This window comes from Carcharodon carcharias, chromosome 4 (genome assembly GCF_017639515.1).
Source record: "Carcharodon carcharias isolate sCarCar2 chromosome 4, sCarCar2.pri, whole genome shotgun sequence".
Lineage (NCBI taxonomy): Eukaryota > Metazoa > Chordata > Chondrichthyes > Lamniformes > Lamnidae > Carcharodon > Carcharodon carcharias.
In genome coordinates, this window is record NC_054470.1 from 161079743 (window position 1) to 161097998 (window position 18256).

General features: G+C 44.5%; 1 protein-coding gene across 2 annotated transcripts in view; it reads left to right on the top strand.

Annotated features, from left to right (window-relative positions):
* The window catches only part of pde8b (phosphodiesterase 8B), a 359526-nt gene that overhangs the window by 213670 nt on the left and 127600 nt on the right, over positions 1-18256 (top strand). For both annotated transcript variants that reach the window (XM_041186070.1, XM_041186069.1), the window contains exon 2: positions 7933-7989. In XM_041186070.1, the coding sequence (XP_041042004.1) occupies positions 7933-7989 (57 nt within the window). The remainder of the gene's footprint in view (positions 1-7932; positions 7990-18256) is intronic.

The following is an 18256-nucleotide window of genomic DNA, read 5'->3' on the forward strand; positions in this document are numbered from 1 at the left end:
TTGCCTTTCGGGGCTATGTCTTCTTTGCTGCAGCCCTGGGCTGGAAGCGCTGAGCATGGCTGCACTTTAAATATGGTGCCTGGAATGATAAAGCAGCGAGGTGATGGCGTGGCGGGCGAATGAGAGCCCGCCTGCCATGGATACGCCGTGTTTTCCTGGAATGCATAATTAATGCCATGGGTTTGGGACGATACGGCCTGAACATCTATCTTCGCAGGGGGCGGGTAAAACGTTTTACCCACCTGCTACCGCGTTTAGTGCAAAATAAAAGGGTAGCTTTTAACCTTACCCAGCTGGGAAAGCAAGGAGTCAACATATGATTTTCCCACGAATGTCCTGCCCAGATCCACTATTTCTAATTTTTTACGAACCCTTTTGGACAGGCAGCTAAATCACCTGCCCAAAGCCGCCAGGGCCCTTCCTTAAAGAGGCAGATTAGGGTCTGAGGAAGTTATGTAGCCCCGACTGCAATTTTAATTCTGGGTTTAGTGGGCAATTTGTTGCAGTCTCCCTACTGCGGAACTCTCAGCGCCACACCTACCGGAATGGTGGCAGGCTTCCCAGGGCTACTCAATTTTTCAGAGATGGCCTTGCTTCATTCCACCAAGAGGCATGCAGGAAATTAATTTACCAACCCGGTTTCTCGCTGGAAACCATCTTCGGGTTAAAATCCACCCCGCAGATTCACTGAAGAGATCCATAGATGAACCCTTGTGGCTTCTGAAGATACTGTTCAATCCAGATTAGCGGCCCAAACAGTTCCAACAGTCAATTATTTTTGCTACTGGTCCCTTTCAAATTGCACCAAAGAGACCAAAACTGTACACAGTACTCCAGATGTGGTCTCGTCAACTGTGCAACTGTAGCAGTTCTTACTTTTATATTCCATTCACATGGCACAAGGCTTGCCTTAAATTGGGCCTTGGGCCTCATATGAATAATTTGGCAAGTTGCTGGTACCTGTCGCACCTCCAGAGGCAGCTCAGCCATTACCAGTGTTTCAGTTTGGACCTGGCTTGCTGGCAGCGGCTCTCAGGTAACTTTCAGAAGGGGACGGGGATGGGTGGTTTGCTGATTAATGGCTGACAAAGTCCTTCAGGACTATTGTGAAACCAGGAAAAGTACTTTAGAAATCTTTTCCACTCCCTCTTGGCCTGCGGAAAAAGCACTACTGTTCACTTTGATGCGCTTAGCATTCCATCTTCATCAGCTATTTTGTGGATTCCTTATGAGAAATGTGGTAATAAATGATGAGATTGAAGAACATGTAGGAACGTTAATTAAAAACTGGCATGTATTGTCATAAGTCCACTAGAGAAACAATGATTCCCATGCAGAATGCCAGGATCAATTGGATGCCAATTATGGCCATTATTTCTTGTCATGTTGTCAAATGTTGGATATTGGAATGTCCTTCTCCAGTAGCCTGTGTGCTTTTTTCTCCTGAAGGAGGAATACATGATAGGAATGGATGATAGTAATGAAAGCTGCGTTGGATCAAGGACTTAGGTTGTGAGTCTTCAGTGTCAGTTAATGAAGACAGTTAATATGAATGCTACCAAATGACTTTGTATCTGGGACAAGGAACAAGATGTCAGGTGCTACCCTGATGGGCAGTCCTTGTCTGCTATTCAAGGGAGTACCTATGTGCTTCTCTGTGATTCAATTATCTGCTTTTTTATTCATCTGAAGACACTTTTACCTTTGCTGACTGTGCAAGATCATTAAATTTCTTCTGAACACTCCAAAGCTTATGGAGGAGCTGCACACAGCACAGTTACATCCTTCCATGTGGTTCATGCTGTTCTGTGTAAAGGCTTCTTCCAATGATTGCATCCTTGCTTATTGGGTTAGAAGCATTTCCATATCACTTTCTGAAATCTTTGGTTGCTTGTCTTTTTCTGTAGTTTCAACCATTTCAGTCTTTCTCCCAAGAGCCTGCTCAGCCCTTTAGCTACATGGAACTATTTAAATATAGAAATTGTGGCCTTGCTTCATCACCTTCCTGAATATTCTGTGTTCCCCTAATGTATCTCCTCTGCCAATGGGAGCAGTCCCACCTTTGCAACATTCCCATTATATAAGTTAGCTGGCCCTAGAATATCTGATGGGGCCACCCTCCTTTCATTTTTAAGTCCCGTTCTAGTGCATTTCAGCAGGATAGAGACCAAGGAGTTTTCAGTTCACACAGCTTCGGTAGAAAGAAAAGTAAAAGAAGCAAAATGGTGAAGAAATAGGGAGATCAAAAGATTAAAGATGCTATTTTGGCCAGCTTTTTTAAGGAAACCACACCACCTGAAGAATTGGTAGGGAACACATCTCTGCTGATATTGGCTGCCCCACGGCCATTTAACACCTTGAAAAGCTTTAATTGGAGATGGGAATTCTGCCCTCAGTCATGAAGAAGTCCTGCCTCAGAGAGTTGCCAACCAATCTGATTGGCTGGCAGCTCTCCAGTCTCAACAGCACCAGAAGCTGCAGTGGACAGGACAGGGACTGTAAATGGTCCCCAGCGTCTTAGCTCCAGGAGTCCAAGATGCCTGGAGGGGTCTCATGGCAGGCAGGGGGGTGGATAGAGGGGGTTAGGGGTGTTGGTGGAGATACTGGTGGAGGGAGGGAGCACCCAGAGGGGGCAGACACGTTGGGAGTGTTGCCTGATATTGAAAGGAGGCTATTGTTGGTGGTGCCCTTCTCCCCCTTTTCATCCTTGGTCTGAGCAGGGTCACTTTCTAGGATTCCTCCCTGCTCCTGAACTCCCCTTGCCAGGGTGGGTGAGAAATGACCCTTAAGCTTGTCATTAGTCCGCCACTTAAGGGGGTCATTGGGGGAAAGGCTGGGCTAACCGACCTGGGTTTCATCCGTTCCACCGTAAAATTGCAGAAGAGGCAGGAACCCAGTGAGTAATTCATCTGAGGAATTTTACAGGTCACCCACCACACCCCTTTCCCCCCCCCCACAGTGCAAACCTGCTGGTGGGGGAACATAAAATTCTGCCTTTTATGTCAAATGCTAATGAGCATTCAGCCCTAATTGCAATCAGTAGGTCTGAGTTAGGTCACTAGCTGTGCCTCATAGTGAGCTCAGTGTGATAAGGATCAAGAGTAGCCAACCTCTAATGTTTCACCATCAGTGACAGCACTTTCCACTATCTCACCTCTGAGTCATAAGCTTCTGGGTTGAAGTCCCACCCCAGAAATTAAGGCTGTCACAGAGCAGTACTGAGGGTGTGCTGGAGTGTCGGAGGTGCCACCTTTCAGATGAGGTGTTAAAATGAGGCCCCATCTGCCCGCGCAGGTGAATGTAGAAGATTCCATGGCACACTTTCAAAAAGCAGGGGAATTATCCCCAGTGTCCTGGTCAATATTTATCCCTGAGACAAAGTCACAAAAACAGATTATCTGGTCATTAGCACATTGTTGTTTGTGGGAATTTGCTGTACGCAAATTGTCGGCAACTTTTCTTACATTATAACAGTGACTACACTTCAAAGTGCTTCACTGGCTCTATAGCTCTTTGAGATGTCCAATGGTCATGAAAAAGACTTTGGCTGGAAATTTCCAGGCCCTCCCGCCGGTGGGATCTTCCAATCCCGCTGAAGTCAACCGGCATTTAAATGTCTCACACATCCACCGCAGGGGAACCTGCCATGATGGGGCCGGAAAGTTCCGGCCTATATAACTGCAAGTCTTTCTTTTTCTCCTATCATTGCCTTACTCTGCGCACACCCTCTCTAAACACCTTTGCCTCACTTGCTGTCACCACTCCTACAAATGCTTCCTGAAAACACACTTGCTTTTGTCAGCCTTTCCTAACATCTTTGCTTTCCACATGTCCATCTTCTATGAAGTTCCATGGGACATTTTTCCAGCTTAAAAGCATTAAATGAATTCAAGTTTGTTTTGTTATGATGTAAGTGTTGCTTCACTCCTCACATTAAAAAGATTTCAGCATCGCAGAAAAGATTTACAAGAATGGTTCCAGGGGATGAGGGACTTCAGTTGCGTGGATTGATTGAAGAAGCTGGGGTCATTCTTCTTAGAGAAGACGGAGTCGGGATTGGATGGAAGTATTCAAAATCATGAAGGGTCTAGACATGATAACTAGAGAAAAAGTGTTCTCATTGGCAGAAGGGTCAAGAACCAGAGGACGCCGATTTAAGAGGATTGGCAAAAGATCTGGAACACACGACATGAAAGAGTAATGGAAACAGATATAATCGAGGCCTTCAAAAGGGAGTTAGATAAGCACCTGAAGAGAAAAATTTGCAGGGCTATGGGAAAAGAGTGGGGAATGGGGTTATCTGAGTTGCTCTTGCAGAGAGCTGGCACAGATACAACAGACCCTGCCTCCTGTGATGTAACAATTTTATGATTGTCAAGTCCAACGATCTGCCTGGCCCTGGGCACATACAAAATGTGCCTTTTTACTGAACAGGAGTTATACCACACAAGGGTGAAGACCAAATGATGTGAGCTGGGCACCATTTCCCAGCTTTTGGTTATAGAGTTCCTGGTTGTCAGGTCAGTGACCTGATTCCTCAGTTATAATGAGTCTTGCATCAATTCACATTGATGCAAAAGCTGTAGTATAATGTCACTTCGTAAAGAGATAAGGGAAGTACTGAGGAGAAGAAAATCTAAATGTTAATGGAGGAGGCAGTTACACCTGCAAAATGGGGCTCGCAAATTATCACACGCTTAAGTCCCAGGTCTTAACCAAGCCAGGTATTTGCCCCAGTGACTGGGTATTCAAGGGAACTGCTGACAAAGCTAGTGCACGATCTGCTTACAGTACTTTGCAATTTAAGAAACTAGAGATTGAAACTGCACCAGTACCAAGGAAACTGGAAAACATTATAAAATAAATACTGCCTTTTTATCCACTGTCACTTCTGTCTTCATCATGTACACGTGAAAGACTTATTGACGTTCATGAAGACATTCCTTCAGCATGCGTTGGGTGAATTCAACTAAGAGACTCCCACTTCAGTCCTCAATTGTCCTTTATTTAGGATAAACTATTTCAGTTAGTTAAAGCAGTTGTTCAAAAAGAACGTTTAAATTTGCGACAAAATAAACCTGTGGTAAAATGCATTATTGAGGCCATTCTGTGAATATTAAATTTAGCATAACACTAATGCAGAAATCAGCCAGCACTTTGCTGATATTATTGACATTGTGCAATGCCAGTGAGTTAGATTCCTGTCATTATTTATTCCTATACAAATAATGATTCATAAAGCAATGTTTCACCTTGGCCTGCTAAACCAATGTATTAACTAATGTTATTAGCGATATGATGATATTATCATGACTGCCTCTCCAAACTCTCACTAATTCAAAACTAATATAAAACACTGAAAAGTAAAATGGAGCTGCAAATGTTGGAAATTGGAAGTAAAATCAGAATGGAAATAGATGGCAAGCATCAGCATCTGAAAAGAGAAAATGACTCATGTTTTGGGTGGGCCCTTCAAGAGAACTGGAAATTGGGGGAAAAAATTATCTTTTTTAAACAAAATAATACTTAAGTAACTCATTTACCTTCCAGTTTCCAGTTATGGTAAGGGCCTGTGCTTGAAATATAAAAATGTCAAAACCATGCTGAGTCATACAGGACAGAGCACCAGAGTTTGATCCCTAACCTGTGCTGTTGAGCTAGCTGACTCTAAATTGGAAAGCAAATAGGGCCCTACAATTAGCTTCAGTGTGTTTGTGCTAGGGAAAGGAGCATCAGACATGGCAATTGAGAAATATTCATACGGTCTGATTTAAACTCACTGTGTAAGTACAATGCGTGGAGGTCAAGATGAGCCACAAACATTCCTGTCCCCATTGCATGACAAGGAGCTTTCGACCAGATGAGTGAAAGGAAAAAGGACTTGCTGTTGGTTAAGGGGGCCTTAAGATCTTCCATTGGCGAATCTGTTTTGATTCAAGCCAGAGCTAATTGTTGGCAGCAGAATTCTATAAACATTTTAGATCTTGCTATTTGTACCTTGAGTTACAGTACATTGCATTTAACGTTTTATGACAACTGGTCAATTATCTCCAAATCAGCTGCTGCAAAGCAAGATTTGAGTAATTAAGAGAATGAGGATAATATCAGAGTTGTGGATGCTGGGGCTATGAAAACAAGGCAGCCGGGTTCTTAACTCCTTATTGTTACAGTTAAAATGGAGCCAAAAAGTATAACATATCCCATGTTCTCCATGGTGTTCTTCTTAGCAGAGGGAATATTTAGCTTATGACACAACAGCCACGTTTTTGGGGAGGAGTATCAACACCCATGACAAGTATTGTGTTTTGAGCCACAAAAATTAGATAATATTGAAAAGTTCAGCCATGGCATGGATAGACTTTATAATAACCATCTTCAGTAACCGGATTATGGTTGGTTTTTGCCAGAATTTCAGTGGCCATCCCATTTAATAGAAAAATGTTGTTCCACAGTGATAGTACATTCACCTGGGAAACATAATTCGCAGGTGAAAATTATCTTTAGGATTCAATCTGATGGCCCCCTTTGATAACAGTGTTGATGATGGTATCCTCAGCTTTCATAGCATCTAAGTGATGCCAATATGAGGTAAACCTATTTGGATCCCTTTGGGGGCAGCATAACCTGCTAGCACAGGTGCTGTGGCCTGAATCCACCTGCACAAGCTAGTAATACAGCCTGTATTATTTTCAACTTCACCACATACAGTAGATGGTAACCTGACGAACCCAATTGCATGCTCACTGTAGGATCTGCCTGATCAATGGAATGGACATTGGGCAGGTTCAGTGAAAGGAGGTAAATCTGCTCTGCTAGGTTGTTGCCCAGGTTACCGACACCGCATTTCAATTACTGTTATGTACAGGCTTTCATCAGCCACAGAGAGGGTTTGGGGTCACAAATAAAATCACAAACCACAACTTTAAAACAAGTGTGCACAGCGACCCATGGTTTTCAAATGGCTGTTCTTTTTGAAAGAAGTTTGGTAATATAAAATGAATACTGGCAATTACGTGGTATAATACTATCTCTATATTTAACAATCAAGGTTAAAGTACTTGCAATCATGAAAGCACATCTGCATTATTTTGGGATTACTTTTAGTTAAACAAAACTCACTTAATAATGAAGTAGAAAAGCTTTATGTGTTTATATTTATAGACACACTTTTCCCTGCTAACATAGAGTTGTAAAAGCAGAAGCTGGAATGTTTGTCCTTATAACACTTTGTCCTTAAAGGAGAATTACCTTTATTAAAATGTGCCTTGCGTAGTTTTTTTATTGGTTTCCAGAACATTTTTTTCTTTTTCTTGAACAGAACTTTGAGTAACTTATAAAACTAAATTATAATATTATTTCAATGTCCACAACACTCCTGTCCTTGTAGTGCCCACCTGCTTTTGTTATGAAAATCTGTCATGAAAGTAATAAATGCCAAGTGTTATTTATAGCCCAATGCTTTCTCCAAACTAGGAGTTGATAGTGTAAGGTAAGGTAACCATTCTCAGTGTAGAGATTCGTATTCTGGGAGTATGTATCCCCTCACCTCAATTTTCTACCTATTAAGATGGCTGGCTGAAACACCATTCTTCGTGTAGCCATATTCCCGATATAAATTGCTGACAAACTGCATTGGGAACACTGAAGACTTAAGTTAATCTTTTAACATTGGAAGAACTTGCACGCTTTGGAACTTTAATTCTTCCCATTATAAATATGCATCTGCACTGGTCAAACCTTTAATAACCTTGTGAGGATTGTCGATGATCTAACTGATAGCAAACCAAAGCAAAGTATAGAATGTGTCATTTTCCATTTACTTCCAGCAAAATACAGACTATATTTGCAAATGTTTTACTGCTGTGCTTTAGCATATTCCCATGATTTCACTGCTGGACAGTCTGATAACAGCATTGCTTTTCCTCCACTCAGGTTGCATCGACAGAAGTACACTTTGGACCAATGAGGCTGATGCAAGATCCTTTTCAGGTGAAACCTTTAGGTGCTTGACATTTGTACAGTTGCATGTAGGCCAGTAGATAACTATGCCACTGGTTTCCACCTCCTGCTCCCGATCCCCAGCTGTAAAATATTCCAACTGCAGCAAAATTAGCAACACTTCTTCTGTTGCGTCAATGCAGAATCAGATACGGAACCATGCTGGTCTGTATACTTGTGTATTGCGTTGTGCAGAACATTTACCCACTGAAACATTGGAGGAGACCCACTCCTGATAAATGTTTATTTCAGATTTCACAATCTGGAGGTTAACTTATGATTTTCACCAGTTTTATCAAAAAAGAAGCAAGAGGAAAAGGGAAAGGCAGGGACTGTGATTATAAAGTGGTGTTTATCAATGTTCGATCTCTCTGCCAGATTTACCCGAAATGCAGCAAAAATCCATGTAATTGATTGTGGCGATAGTGATACAGGTACATTCCTTCGAGGCCATGCCGGATTTTGGATTTTGGCCAAGTTCGGGTCGAGTGCGTTGGGCAGTGGGTGATTCAGGCCAATCCAGGTCAGGGGTCAAGGGTCGCTTGGAGCATGACAATAGACCTTCGTGCAAGTGAGGAAGGGATTGACAAGTCTGGCATAATGCAGGCCTAGCCAAATTGTCCAGGTAGGTTCATTTTAATTGAGTAAAATATGTAAGAAAAGATGATGCATGGCACTTTCAAAAAATGTCTGGTTTTCAGACATTTTTGAGAGAATGTACCTGTATTTGAAATTAGATGCAGTCAGTCTTCTCTCTCTGCCACGCAGGTGAAAATCCTGCCTTTGCTCAAACAACAATGTGCAAAAAAAAAATGCAGAAATATTTTTTCTCATTGATTTTTTTAATCGGAATTTTGTTTGAAAGTATCCAGTGCTGAATTGAAAGATAAAGTATTTCTCAAGAAATAAATGGAATTACTTTGAATGTAGTCCATATGGTTGGATGTTGATACTCTGTTGGTATATCTGAACCGGATGCACAATTTCCCAAAAGAATACAAATATCAGATCATGATTAAGATGTAACCATATTATTATAACAACTATACTGGGCTCCGGTGGAGAGGGATGTTTTAGCCACACTCTTGGAAAAATTTTTAGCTTGGCGGGCGGGCACACACCTGACCTGCTTGAGTGTGAAATGATATGCATTGACATCGGGCGGCATGACAGAGTTACATGGGGGGGACATGTTTCATTACATTTTTAAGTTCTTTTTTTTTTACAACTCTTCATCTCCCTGAGGCAGCTGTGTGCCTCAGGGTGATTATGTAGCACACACTCGCGCGCATGCACGAAGTTCATGCTCACCCCGCTCATCCTCTTCCCCCAGCCCGCACAGGCAGCGCTGAGCACTGCCACTCACGTTTCACACTGGGTGGGTCTTATTTGGCCCCCATCGCAGGCGGCAATCGCCTTCCTGACTGCCCCAGCCTGTCCCTGCCGATCCCGTCCGACAAGGGCAAGATTCTACCCTCTGTTTACTGCCCCCATCAGTACTTCCCATCAAAAGTGGTGTTCTTTTTGCTGATGACACTATCCTCTACAGAGTAGTGACCTTCCCATCTGAAGGACAAGTGGTTAACAAATAACTGGATGATTTACACAGGACTGAATTGTGAGTATGTAATCTTCAGCTTTGAAGTCACTAACTTTATTTAAGAAAGATTGATTCAGTCATTACCACTTGCATCTCTGAGTCAGCAGGTTGTGGTTTCAAGTCTTATTCCAGAGATTTAAGCATATAATCCAGGCTGACACTCAGTGCAGTATTGAAGGTATACGCGAGTGTATGCTACATAATCACCCTGAGGCACACAGCTGCCTCAGGGAGATGAAGAGTTGTAAAAAAAAAAAGAACTTAAAAATGTAATGAAACATGTCCCCCCATGTAACTCAGTGGTATTGTCCTTTGGGTGAGATGTTAAACTAAGGCCCAGTCTGCCCTCACAAGTGGAAATTAAAGATCCTATTCACAGAGGAGTGGGAGGAGGGGATTCCACGGTTCCCTGGCCAAGTCTTATCCCACAAATGTCATCAGTAAAGCGGACTATTTTGTCATAATCTCATTATTGTTTGTAGGACCTTGCCCAAATTGATTGCACTGCTTCTTATGTTACAACGGTGATTGCACTGTGGTTCATTCCCAGGAGGAAAAAACAGTGAGGAGAATTTTCTCCCTGTCTTGGGTGTGCTGGGCAGGAGCGGGTGTAGATGGGCGTGCGGCCGATCGCCGCCCACATGGACAGGCCAATTAAGGCCTAGCATGACGCACACCCGGCAGCGCTGAGCACTCCCTGTGCGGGCTGGGGGAGGAGGCTGAGTCAGGGCCTGCCCTCTTTCGCTCATGCACTTAAAAGAGAGCGGAAATCTCCCTGAGGCACAGAGCTGCCTCAGGGAGATTAGTTTGATTTTTAAAAATTTAAATAAAGAAAGAAAAAAATTTTAAGATATATCCCCTCATGTGACAGAGTCACACGAGCTGGGACATGTCTATGAATTTTATTAAAAATTTTTACTGAAGTTTAGAAACCTTCATGAAACCTCATCCTGCCCGTGGATGAGATTTCATGATAAATGCGAAGGCCACCTGGTCTCTTCGCCTGCCCACCAACCTTAAGGTTGGACGGGCAGCTGAGTTAATCACTTTAATTAGTTTTTAAATGGCCTTAATAGGCCTTTGACAGTTCGGCAGGCGCACAGCGGAGTCGGCTGCACGCCTGCCAAACTGAGGATCAGAATGATCCGCGGTGATGTCGGGATACACAGCCGATGTCACCGCGCGCCATTTTACGGGTCAGTGAGCGGGGCCTGCCCCCACACACTGATCCAAAGATTCTGGCCAGTAAAAACTGGGAAATAAGAATACTGGTCCGAAATGGTTTTGTAAACTTTAAAATGGAACGCCAGTAAAACTGGGAAATAACAGTACTGGTCCAAACTAGTTTTTCCTTCTGGGTTAGCTGTGAAGTGGGTTGGGACCTCCTGTTATCATAAAAGGCGCTGTATAAATGCATTTTCTTTCTTTCAATGGAAGCTATCTCTTCAACCACAATCAGCTGCTTGGCTTAGTGACCATACTTGATTTACACTGGAGTAAACAAATAGCGAGATGGCTGGGAAAACCGGTGGAAGTGTGGGAATCAATAATAATGCTCGGCTATGTTTGTCATCATCGGTATTCCGCAAAACTTCTATCAGCTCGCTGATGTATTATTGCAGCTGTGTTCAGCAAGCTGTAAAACATGGATTGGTTTGTGGATTCAATGACTATTGGCCTAGGAACATGACCTATTCGATATCAGTGTTCAACTACATCAAGGAGGTATGACCAGGTTGGCAGCTCTAATAGAAGCTTGTTGATACAAAATTTGGTTTGCAATGCATATGTAAAAAACAGAAGAATGACACTCACATTGCACATCAGCTGAAAGTCTGACAAAGATTGCCAGCAACTAAGCTTTTTTTGGATAGCTCTGTGTATTAAGCCCAAAAAGTTAGCTTTTGACAGATGAATTCCAGCCCAAGGCCTTTTGGAATTTACACGATATGCAAAGGGAACAGTACATCCTCTTACGCTAGTCTCTGATTAGCTGCAAGCACTTCAAAGGCTTTTATTGACAAACCTTGATAAAGCCTCAAGGTCCATCAAAGTTGAAAGGAAATATGGGCTAGATTTTTGTGAGTGGGTGTAAAAATCTTGCCACATAAAAGATGAGATAAATCAGGAAGCAGCAGTGATGTCAAGCTTGAATTGGAGGTAAAAAAAACAGTAGATTTGAAAGGAACGTGAAGCACTGCCACATCGCCAGCCATCACACAGGGAGTTCAATTGTTACTGCTAGATTTCAACCTCCATTTAGCACAGCTAAGATCGTTGTAGCCGCAAAATATATGACTGGAGTCATGTATTAATTTATTGCCACAAATGCCACAGGGTCTCTACAGACATTTATATATACGGTTCCAGAATTTAATGCTCTAAAGACCTGAAATAGTACCAAAAATGTTTTTAAAGAAACAATTTAAATTAAGTGGCTGTTTTTTTTCTGGCTTCTTGGCCTCAAAATCACATCCAACTTCTATGCTGAGGCAAAGAAATGACTGGAAAAGCTGCTGGAAGAGTGGGAATTAGCAAAAAGCTTGGTCATATTTTCATTTTTAGCCATGCGTAATCTGCAAGCCCGGGTTGATTCAGTTGTGGAATATTGGGGCTGTGTTTGACAGATTACATAGGAAAAAGAGATGTCCAGGAGTCAGTATTGATCAGAGCCATTTAGATAATTTGTCTGAATGAGCCTTACCTGCTGCACACTTAAGTCCATACTTATCGGCACTGGAAAGTTGTTCAGAGGTTGTGTCAATCATTTAAAGGCTTGATTGCGGCTAATATGAGCTCGCTACTTATGCTGCAAGACTAGAAAGAAAGGTATTGCCCTTATATGGTCTCTTTCACAACCCCAGGATTTCCCAAACTACTTAACAGCCAGTGAATTACTTTATAAAGTGTAGCCTCTGTTGTTAAGTAGGGAACATGGCAGCCAATTTGCACACAGCAAGCTCCCACAAACGGGAGTTAAATATATGACCAGATAATCTGCTTCAGTGCCTTTGGTTGAAGGATAAATATTGGCCAGGACACCAGGGGAGAACTCCTGCTCATCTTCAAAATTGTGGCATGGAATAACTTACGTCCTCTTAAAACAGCAAGCAGAATTTTCACTGGCCTGACCAGCAGGGATTGGTCAATCAGAAATTCCAGTCAAAACCCACACAGGCTGGAATCATCCATTCTAGAGTCTGAGTTTGGTGGTGGGATTGGAAGTCAGAGTGATTTCTGCTTGGGGGGTGGGGTTTGGTGATGGCAGGATGGCTGACCACATGTTGTCTTGCACTGTTCAGCTCATTACCTATACATCCAGGAGGAGCATGGTGAATCTTGTGGCAGGGGCAGGCAGGAACTCGCCGTCCCCACCTTTACCTCATGGGGCTGAAGATCCAAACACCATACTTAAAGGAAACCCAGACAGCGGTTCATTCACTGCAGGCCAGGAACTCTGGATTCTGCCACGATCAGGATGTTGCAGACCAGACAATGTGTGGCCCCACATTTCGGTGAAACCTCCCTGGAGATTCTCTTCCAAGCCGTCCAGTAAAGGTAGGAGGTGCTGTTTCTCCGGGATGCCTGCATGAGACCCTCTTGTCAGACCACAGTGGTCTGGATGGAGGTCACAGCAGAGGTTAGGGCCCATGGGACCCTCTAAAGAACCACCCAACAGTGCAGAAGGAGGAAGAACGATCTGCTTCACTCTCCCAGGGTAAGAGGCAACATCTACTCACTGCAAAGTGACACTCACAAGGGCATCAGGCGAGTGCAGAGGGATAGAAGACAGGATTTTGGGTTGCAGCACTCACCAGCAGATGGGAAATGTGCATAGAATATGAGCCAGTCACATCATGCTCTCAATCTTCTGTCGGGTGCATGACATCCTGCTTTTTAATCACTTACCGGGGGAGGGCCCAGCAGCTACCATAGGCACGCATTCTTCCTGAGTTCTCATACAACCATTGGGGTGACAATCAATTACAGAATCTCAGAATCACATAGTGCAGAAAAGGCCCTTCGGCCCACTGAGTCTGCACCAACATGTGAGAAACACCTGCCTACCTACCTAATCCCATTTACCAGCACTTGGCCCATAGCCTTGAATGTTATGACGTGCCAAGTGCTCATCCAGGTACTTTTTAAAGGATGTGAGGCCACCCACCTCCACCACTCTCCCAAGCAGTACATTCCAGACCATCACCACCCTCTGGGTAAAAAAGTTTTTCCTCACATCCCCCCTAAGCCTCCTGCCCCTCATCTTGAACTTATGTCCCCTCGTGACTGACCCTTCAACTAAGGGGAAGAGCTGCTCCCTATCCACGCTGTCCATGCCCCTCATATTCTTGTAACATCTGCCTTTCTGCAGAGCACGATCATTCACAAAAAGAGGGAACGGCCCAAGACTGGAGGCGGCATTCCAGGCATTAGAGTCCTCACCGCGTATTAGGAGCAGGCCTCCGAAATGGCCAGGAAGGAGCAGGACCATGCCTGTACTGAAGATGAGATAGGACTGCCCCGTGATACCAGTGAGGATGCTTCCAGTCTGCAGTTGTCAGCTGTGCCCACAGAGTAACACATTGGTTTAATTAAGGAGCCTGTGTAGGCATTCACTAAATCTTTCTTTTCTCTATTCCGGGTACCAGCAAGAAAAGGGGAAGGCCAGCAATCACCCACAGCCCCACCTTCAACCCCACCGCTGAGGAGGATGCATCATCACCTGCACCCTCCACCAGCGCAGACACATTCACCTTAGTAGGTCCATGTCCTAGAGTAGGCTTGGGGTCACAACCTGGTAAGCATATCACAGACATGGGTCCACAGCTGGCAGAGGAAGTCACAGCCAAGGTCTGTGGCGTTTGGAAGATTACTGGAGACCAAGCCCCTGGTCAGCCCTATGCAGATGGCGAGCCTCTGGACTTGGCCCTAAGAGATATGTTGGAGATGCAGAGTCAGGCAGGGGAACATCATGCAGAGTTGCCAGAGGCCACATGCAGACTGGACTGAACACTGGAGGATAAAAACAAAAAAACTGCGGATGCTGGAAATCCAAAACAAAAACAGAATTACCTGGAAAAACTCAGCAGGTCTGACCCATTGGCGGAGAAGAAAAGAGTTGACATTTCGAGTCCTCATGACCCTTCGACAGAACTTGAGTGAGTTCAAGAAAGGGGTGAAATATAAGCTGGTTTAAGGTGTGTGTGTGGGGGGGGGGGGGGGGGGGGGGGGGTGGGGGGGGGGGGCGGAGGTTTGGGTGGGGGGAGAGAGAGAGAAGTGGAGGGGGTTGGTGTGATTGTAGGGACAAACAAGCAGTGATAGAAGCAGATCATCAAAAGATGTCACAAACAACAGAACAAAAGAACACATAGGTGTTAAAGTTGGTGATATTATCTAAACGAATGTGCTAATTAAGAATGATAATATCACCAACTTTAACACCTATGTGTTCTTTTGTTCTGTTGTTTGTGACATCTTTTGATGATCTGCTTCTATCACTGCTTGTTTGTCCCTACAACCACACCAACCCCCTCCACTTCTCTCTCTCCCCCCACCCAAACCACCACTCCCCCCCACACACCTTAAACCAGCTTATATTTCACCCCTTTCTTGGACTCACTCAAGTTCTGTCGAAGGGTCATGAGGACTCGAAACGTCAACTCTTCTCCGCCGATGCTGCCAGACCTGCTGAGTTTTTCCAGGTAATTCTGTTTTTGTTGAAGACTGGAGGAGTCTGTCCAAGTTCTGTCTGTTATATGGCTCCAGCATGCAAGCACTTGGCTGCCTCCATGGAAAGTGTGGCTGCCAACTTGGTGACCCAAGTCCAGCAAAATGCACGGTGGCTGCCAGATATGTTTGGACCTTCACTCAATCACTCTAGCTATGGGTGCAGTACAGCACTTGCTAGGTGAGAGGGGGAAGAAGCACCTTGACCTCCATCCAAGTGCTCCTTCTCCTCAAGGAGTCAGGGAGGTGCCATCAGGCACCCACAGGGAGGAGGAGCGCCAGCCAGGGACTTAGTCCCAGGATGCTCCAAAGGTGCCCTGCTGCTCCACTTCCCCTCTGCCAGTGACCCCAATGCCTCCAGCAGTTCAAGCTGAGGAGGGTGCAACTGCACCTAAGTACCCTTAGCAGGCCAGGGCCCTCTAGGCCTCAGGTCTCCAGAGGATGCCCGCCAGAGTCATCACAGTCCACAGGGCATAGCAATCTGCCTCCACCTCTGTTACGGATGTCGGGGCTGCACCTAGATGTAGTGGTAGGCAAAGAAGGATTAAAAAGTTTTGAAGGCACAATGGTGGCGTGGGTGTACAACCATTGTTTATGGTTTTGGCACTTGTAAATATATGTTCACTTGCACAGTTTGGGAGTTTCCTGGATTCCATCTTGCTGCTAGTTGCTTCAATGGTTCGGGCATTTAAGGGTGTGGAATTTCAGCCCCTATCAGCATCCAATAATGAACTCTTATAGACTCACTTCTCTCATATTATCAGCACAGTGATCACTCAATAGTCCCACATGCACATGATTAAGCACTGGCCATTATTTGAGTGTGTGGACTGGCCATACATCATGCAAGCCATTACTTGCAGCTGACCATGTTCTGACCTCTGAAAATGTGTAAAGCAAGGGCATTGCAGCTCCTGTTGTTGTTGCCTTGATCACAAAAAGCTAGCATACAAGTATAACAGGTAAAATGGAAGGCAAATAGAATGTATTTCAAAGGGAAATTTACTTCAAAGGGAATGGAGTATAAAAATAGGGAAGTCTTGCTAAACAATACGAGGCACTAGTTAGACCACTCCTAGAATACTGTGAACAGTTTTGGTGCCCTTATCTAAAGAAAGATATACTGGCATTGGAGGCAGTCCTGAGAAGGTTCACTAGGGGGCTTGACAGGGTAGATGCTGAGATGTTGTTTCCCCTTGTGGGAGAGTCTAGGACTTGAGGGAATAATCTCAGAGTAAGGGGTTGCCCATTTATGATAGAGATGAGGAGGAATTTCTTCTCTCAGAGGGTAGTCAATCTGTGGAATTCTTTACCGCATAGGGCAGTACAGGCTGGATTAAGTATTTTCAAAGCTGAGATAGACAGATTTTTACTCAGTAAGGGAATCAAGGGTTATAGCGAGAGGCAGGGAAGTGGAGTTGAGAATTATCAGATCAGCCATGATCTCATTAAATGGTGGAGCAGACTCAATGGTTCGAATGGCCTACTTCTGCTCCTATGTTTTATGGTCTTAAGGTCTTATGGAGATGTGAGTGAATGCCATATGTACTCAAGAGGAGTTAAAACTGCTATGTGAATGGCAAGGAACACTATAGGTGCAGTTTCAGGGCTGGGAGAATGAAGTTCTTCACTGTCATGTTAACATTAAAAAACTAGAGGCTACCCTACATGTTAGTGGCCTTCCTTGGTAATTTGTCATTTTGAGCTGATATGCAGGCTAATGTGTAAGTATGGAGGCAATGGGCAAGTTAGCCTTGACTACAAAAGAGATTGAGTGTAGGATTTAAGCGGTGTGAGTGCAGTTGACTGAAACCTTTGTCATACCTCACGTAGAGATTTGTTTGGCCTGGTCATCTCCTTATCACGGGTTTGCAACCAAAGTGCACTGAACCTCATTGAAGGACTGGGGTCTTAGTCCATGAGGTGAGAGAGAGTAGAATGGGCCTGTGTGCTGGACCTTGCCAAGGATGGTGAGGCTATTCATGTGAGGCATCAGAGGCTCTAACAGGGCTCTGCAGGGTCCATGCAGGAAAGATGTATATGTTGGCTGGAAAGATGTTTATGTTGGCTGGGGAGTCCACAATGACGGATCACAGTCTCGCATTAATACTAAGGCCATCTAGGACTCAGACTTGTAGGAGTCTCTGCGATTGGAGGTTACTACTCAGCAACCCATAATTAAGGTGAGGCACTCTCAGTGAGTGGACTCCAAAGTAACCTCGAAACTGTTCAGTATGATAAAGATATCATGGGATATGGGTTTACTGAAATTGAAACACATGGGGCAGAATATTGCTGTTGGTGTGCAGGGGGCGGGCCCGACATGCTGACGCATAAAATGACGCACTATGACGTCGGGTATGCATCCCGATGTCATCATGCGTCATTTTAATATTCCGTTCAGTGGACGCGTGCCAGATGTGGCTGAGCACCCATCAAACTGCCAGCAGCCTATTAAGGCCATTAAAAAAAGTAATTAAAGTTGTGAAGAACGCTGCCCATCCAACCTTAAGGTTGGCGGGCAGTCGCAGAGCCCAAGCGGCCTTCGCGTTTTTCAGGAAACCTCATCCACAGGCGGGATGAGGTTGCCTGATGGTTATATAAAATAAAAAAACAAATTTTCATAACTTCATAAACATGTCCCAGCTCATCTGACACTGTCACATGAGGGGACATGTTTAAATAAATTTTTACTTTATTTACTTAAAAGTTTTCAAATCCATTCGATCTCCCCGAGGCAGCTCCGTGCCTCATGGAGATTGCTGTGCTCCTTCGCGCGCAAGAGCGCAGGCCCGGACTCTCCCTCCTCCCCCCACCCGTACGGGTAGCACTGAGTGCCACTGGTCACACGTTACACTGGGCGAGCCTTAATTGACCCGCCCACATAAAATGGCAGCATGCAGCCGATTACAGGCGGCGATAAGCTCCGCG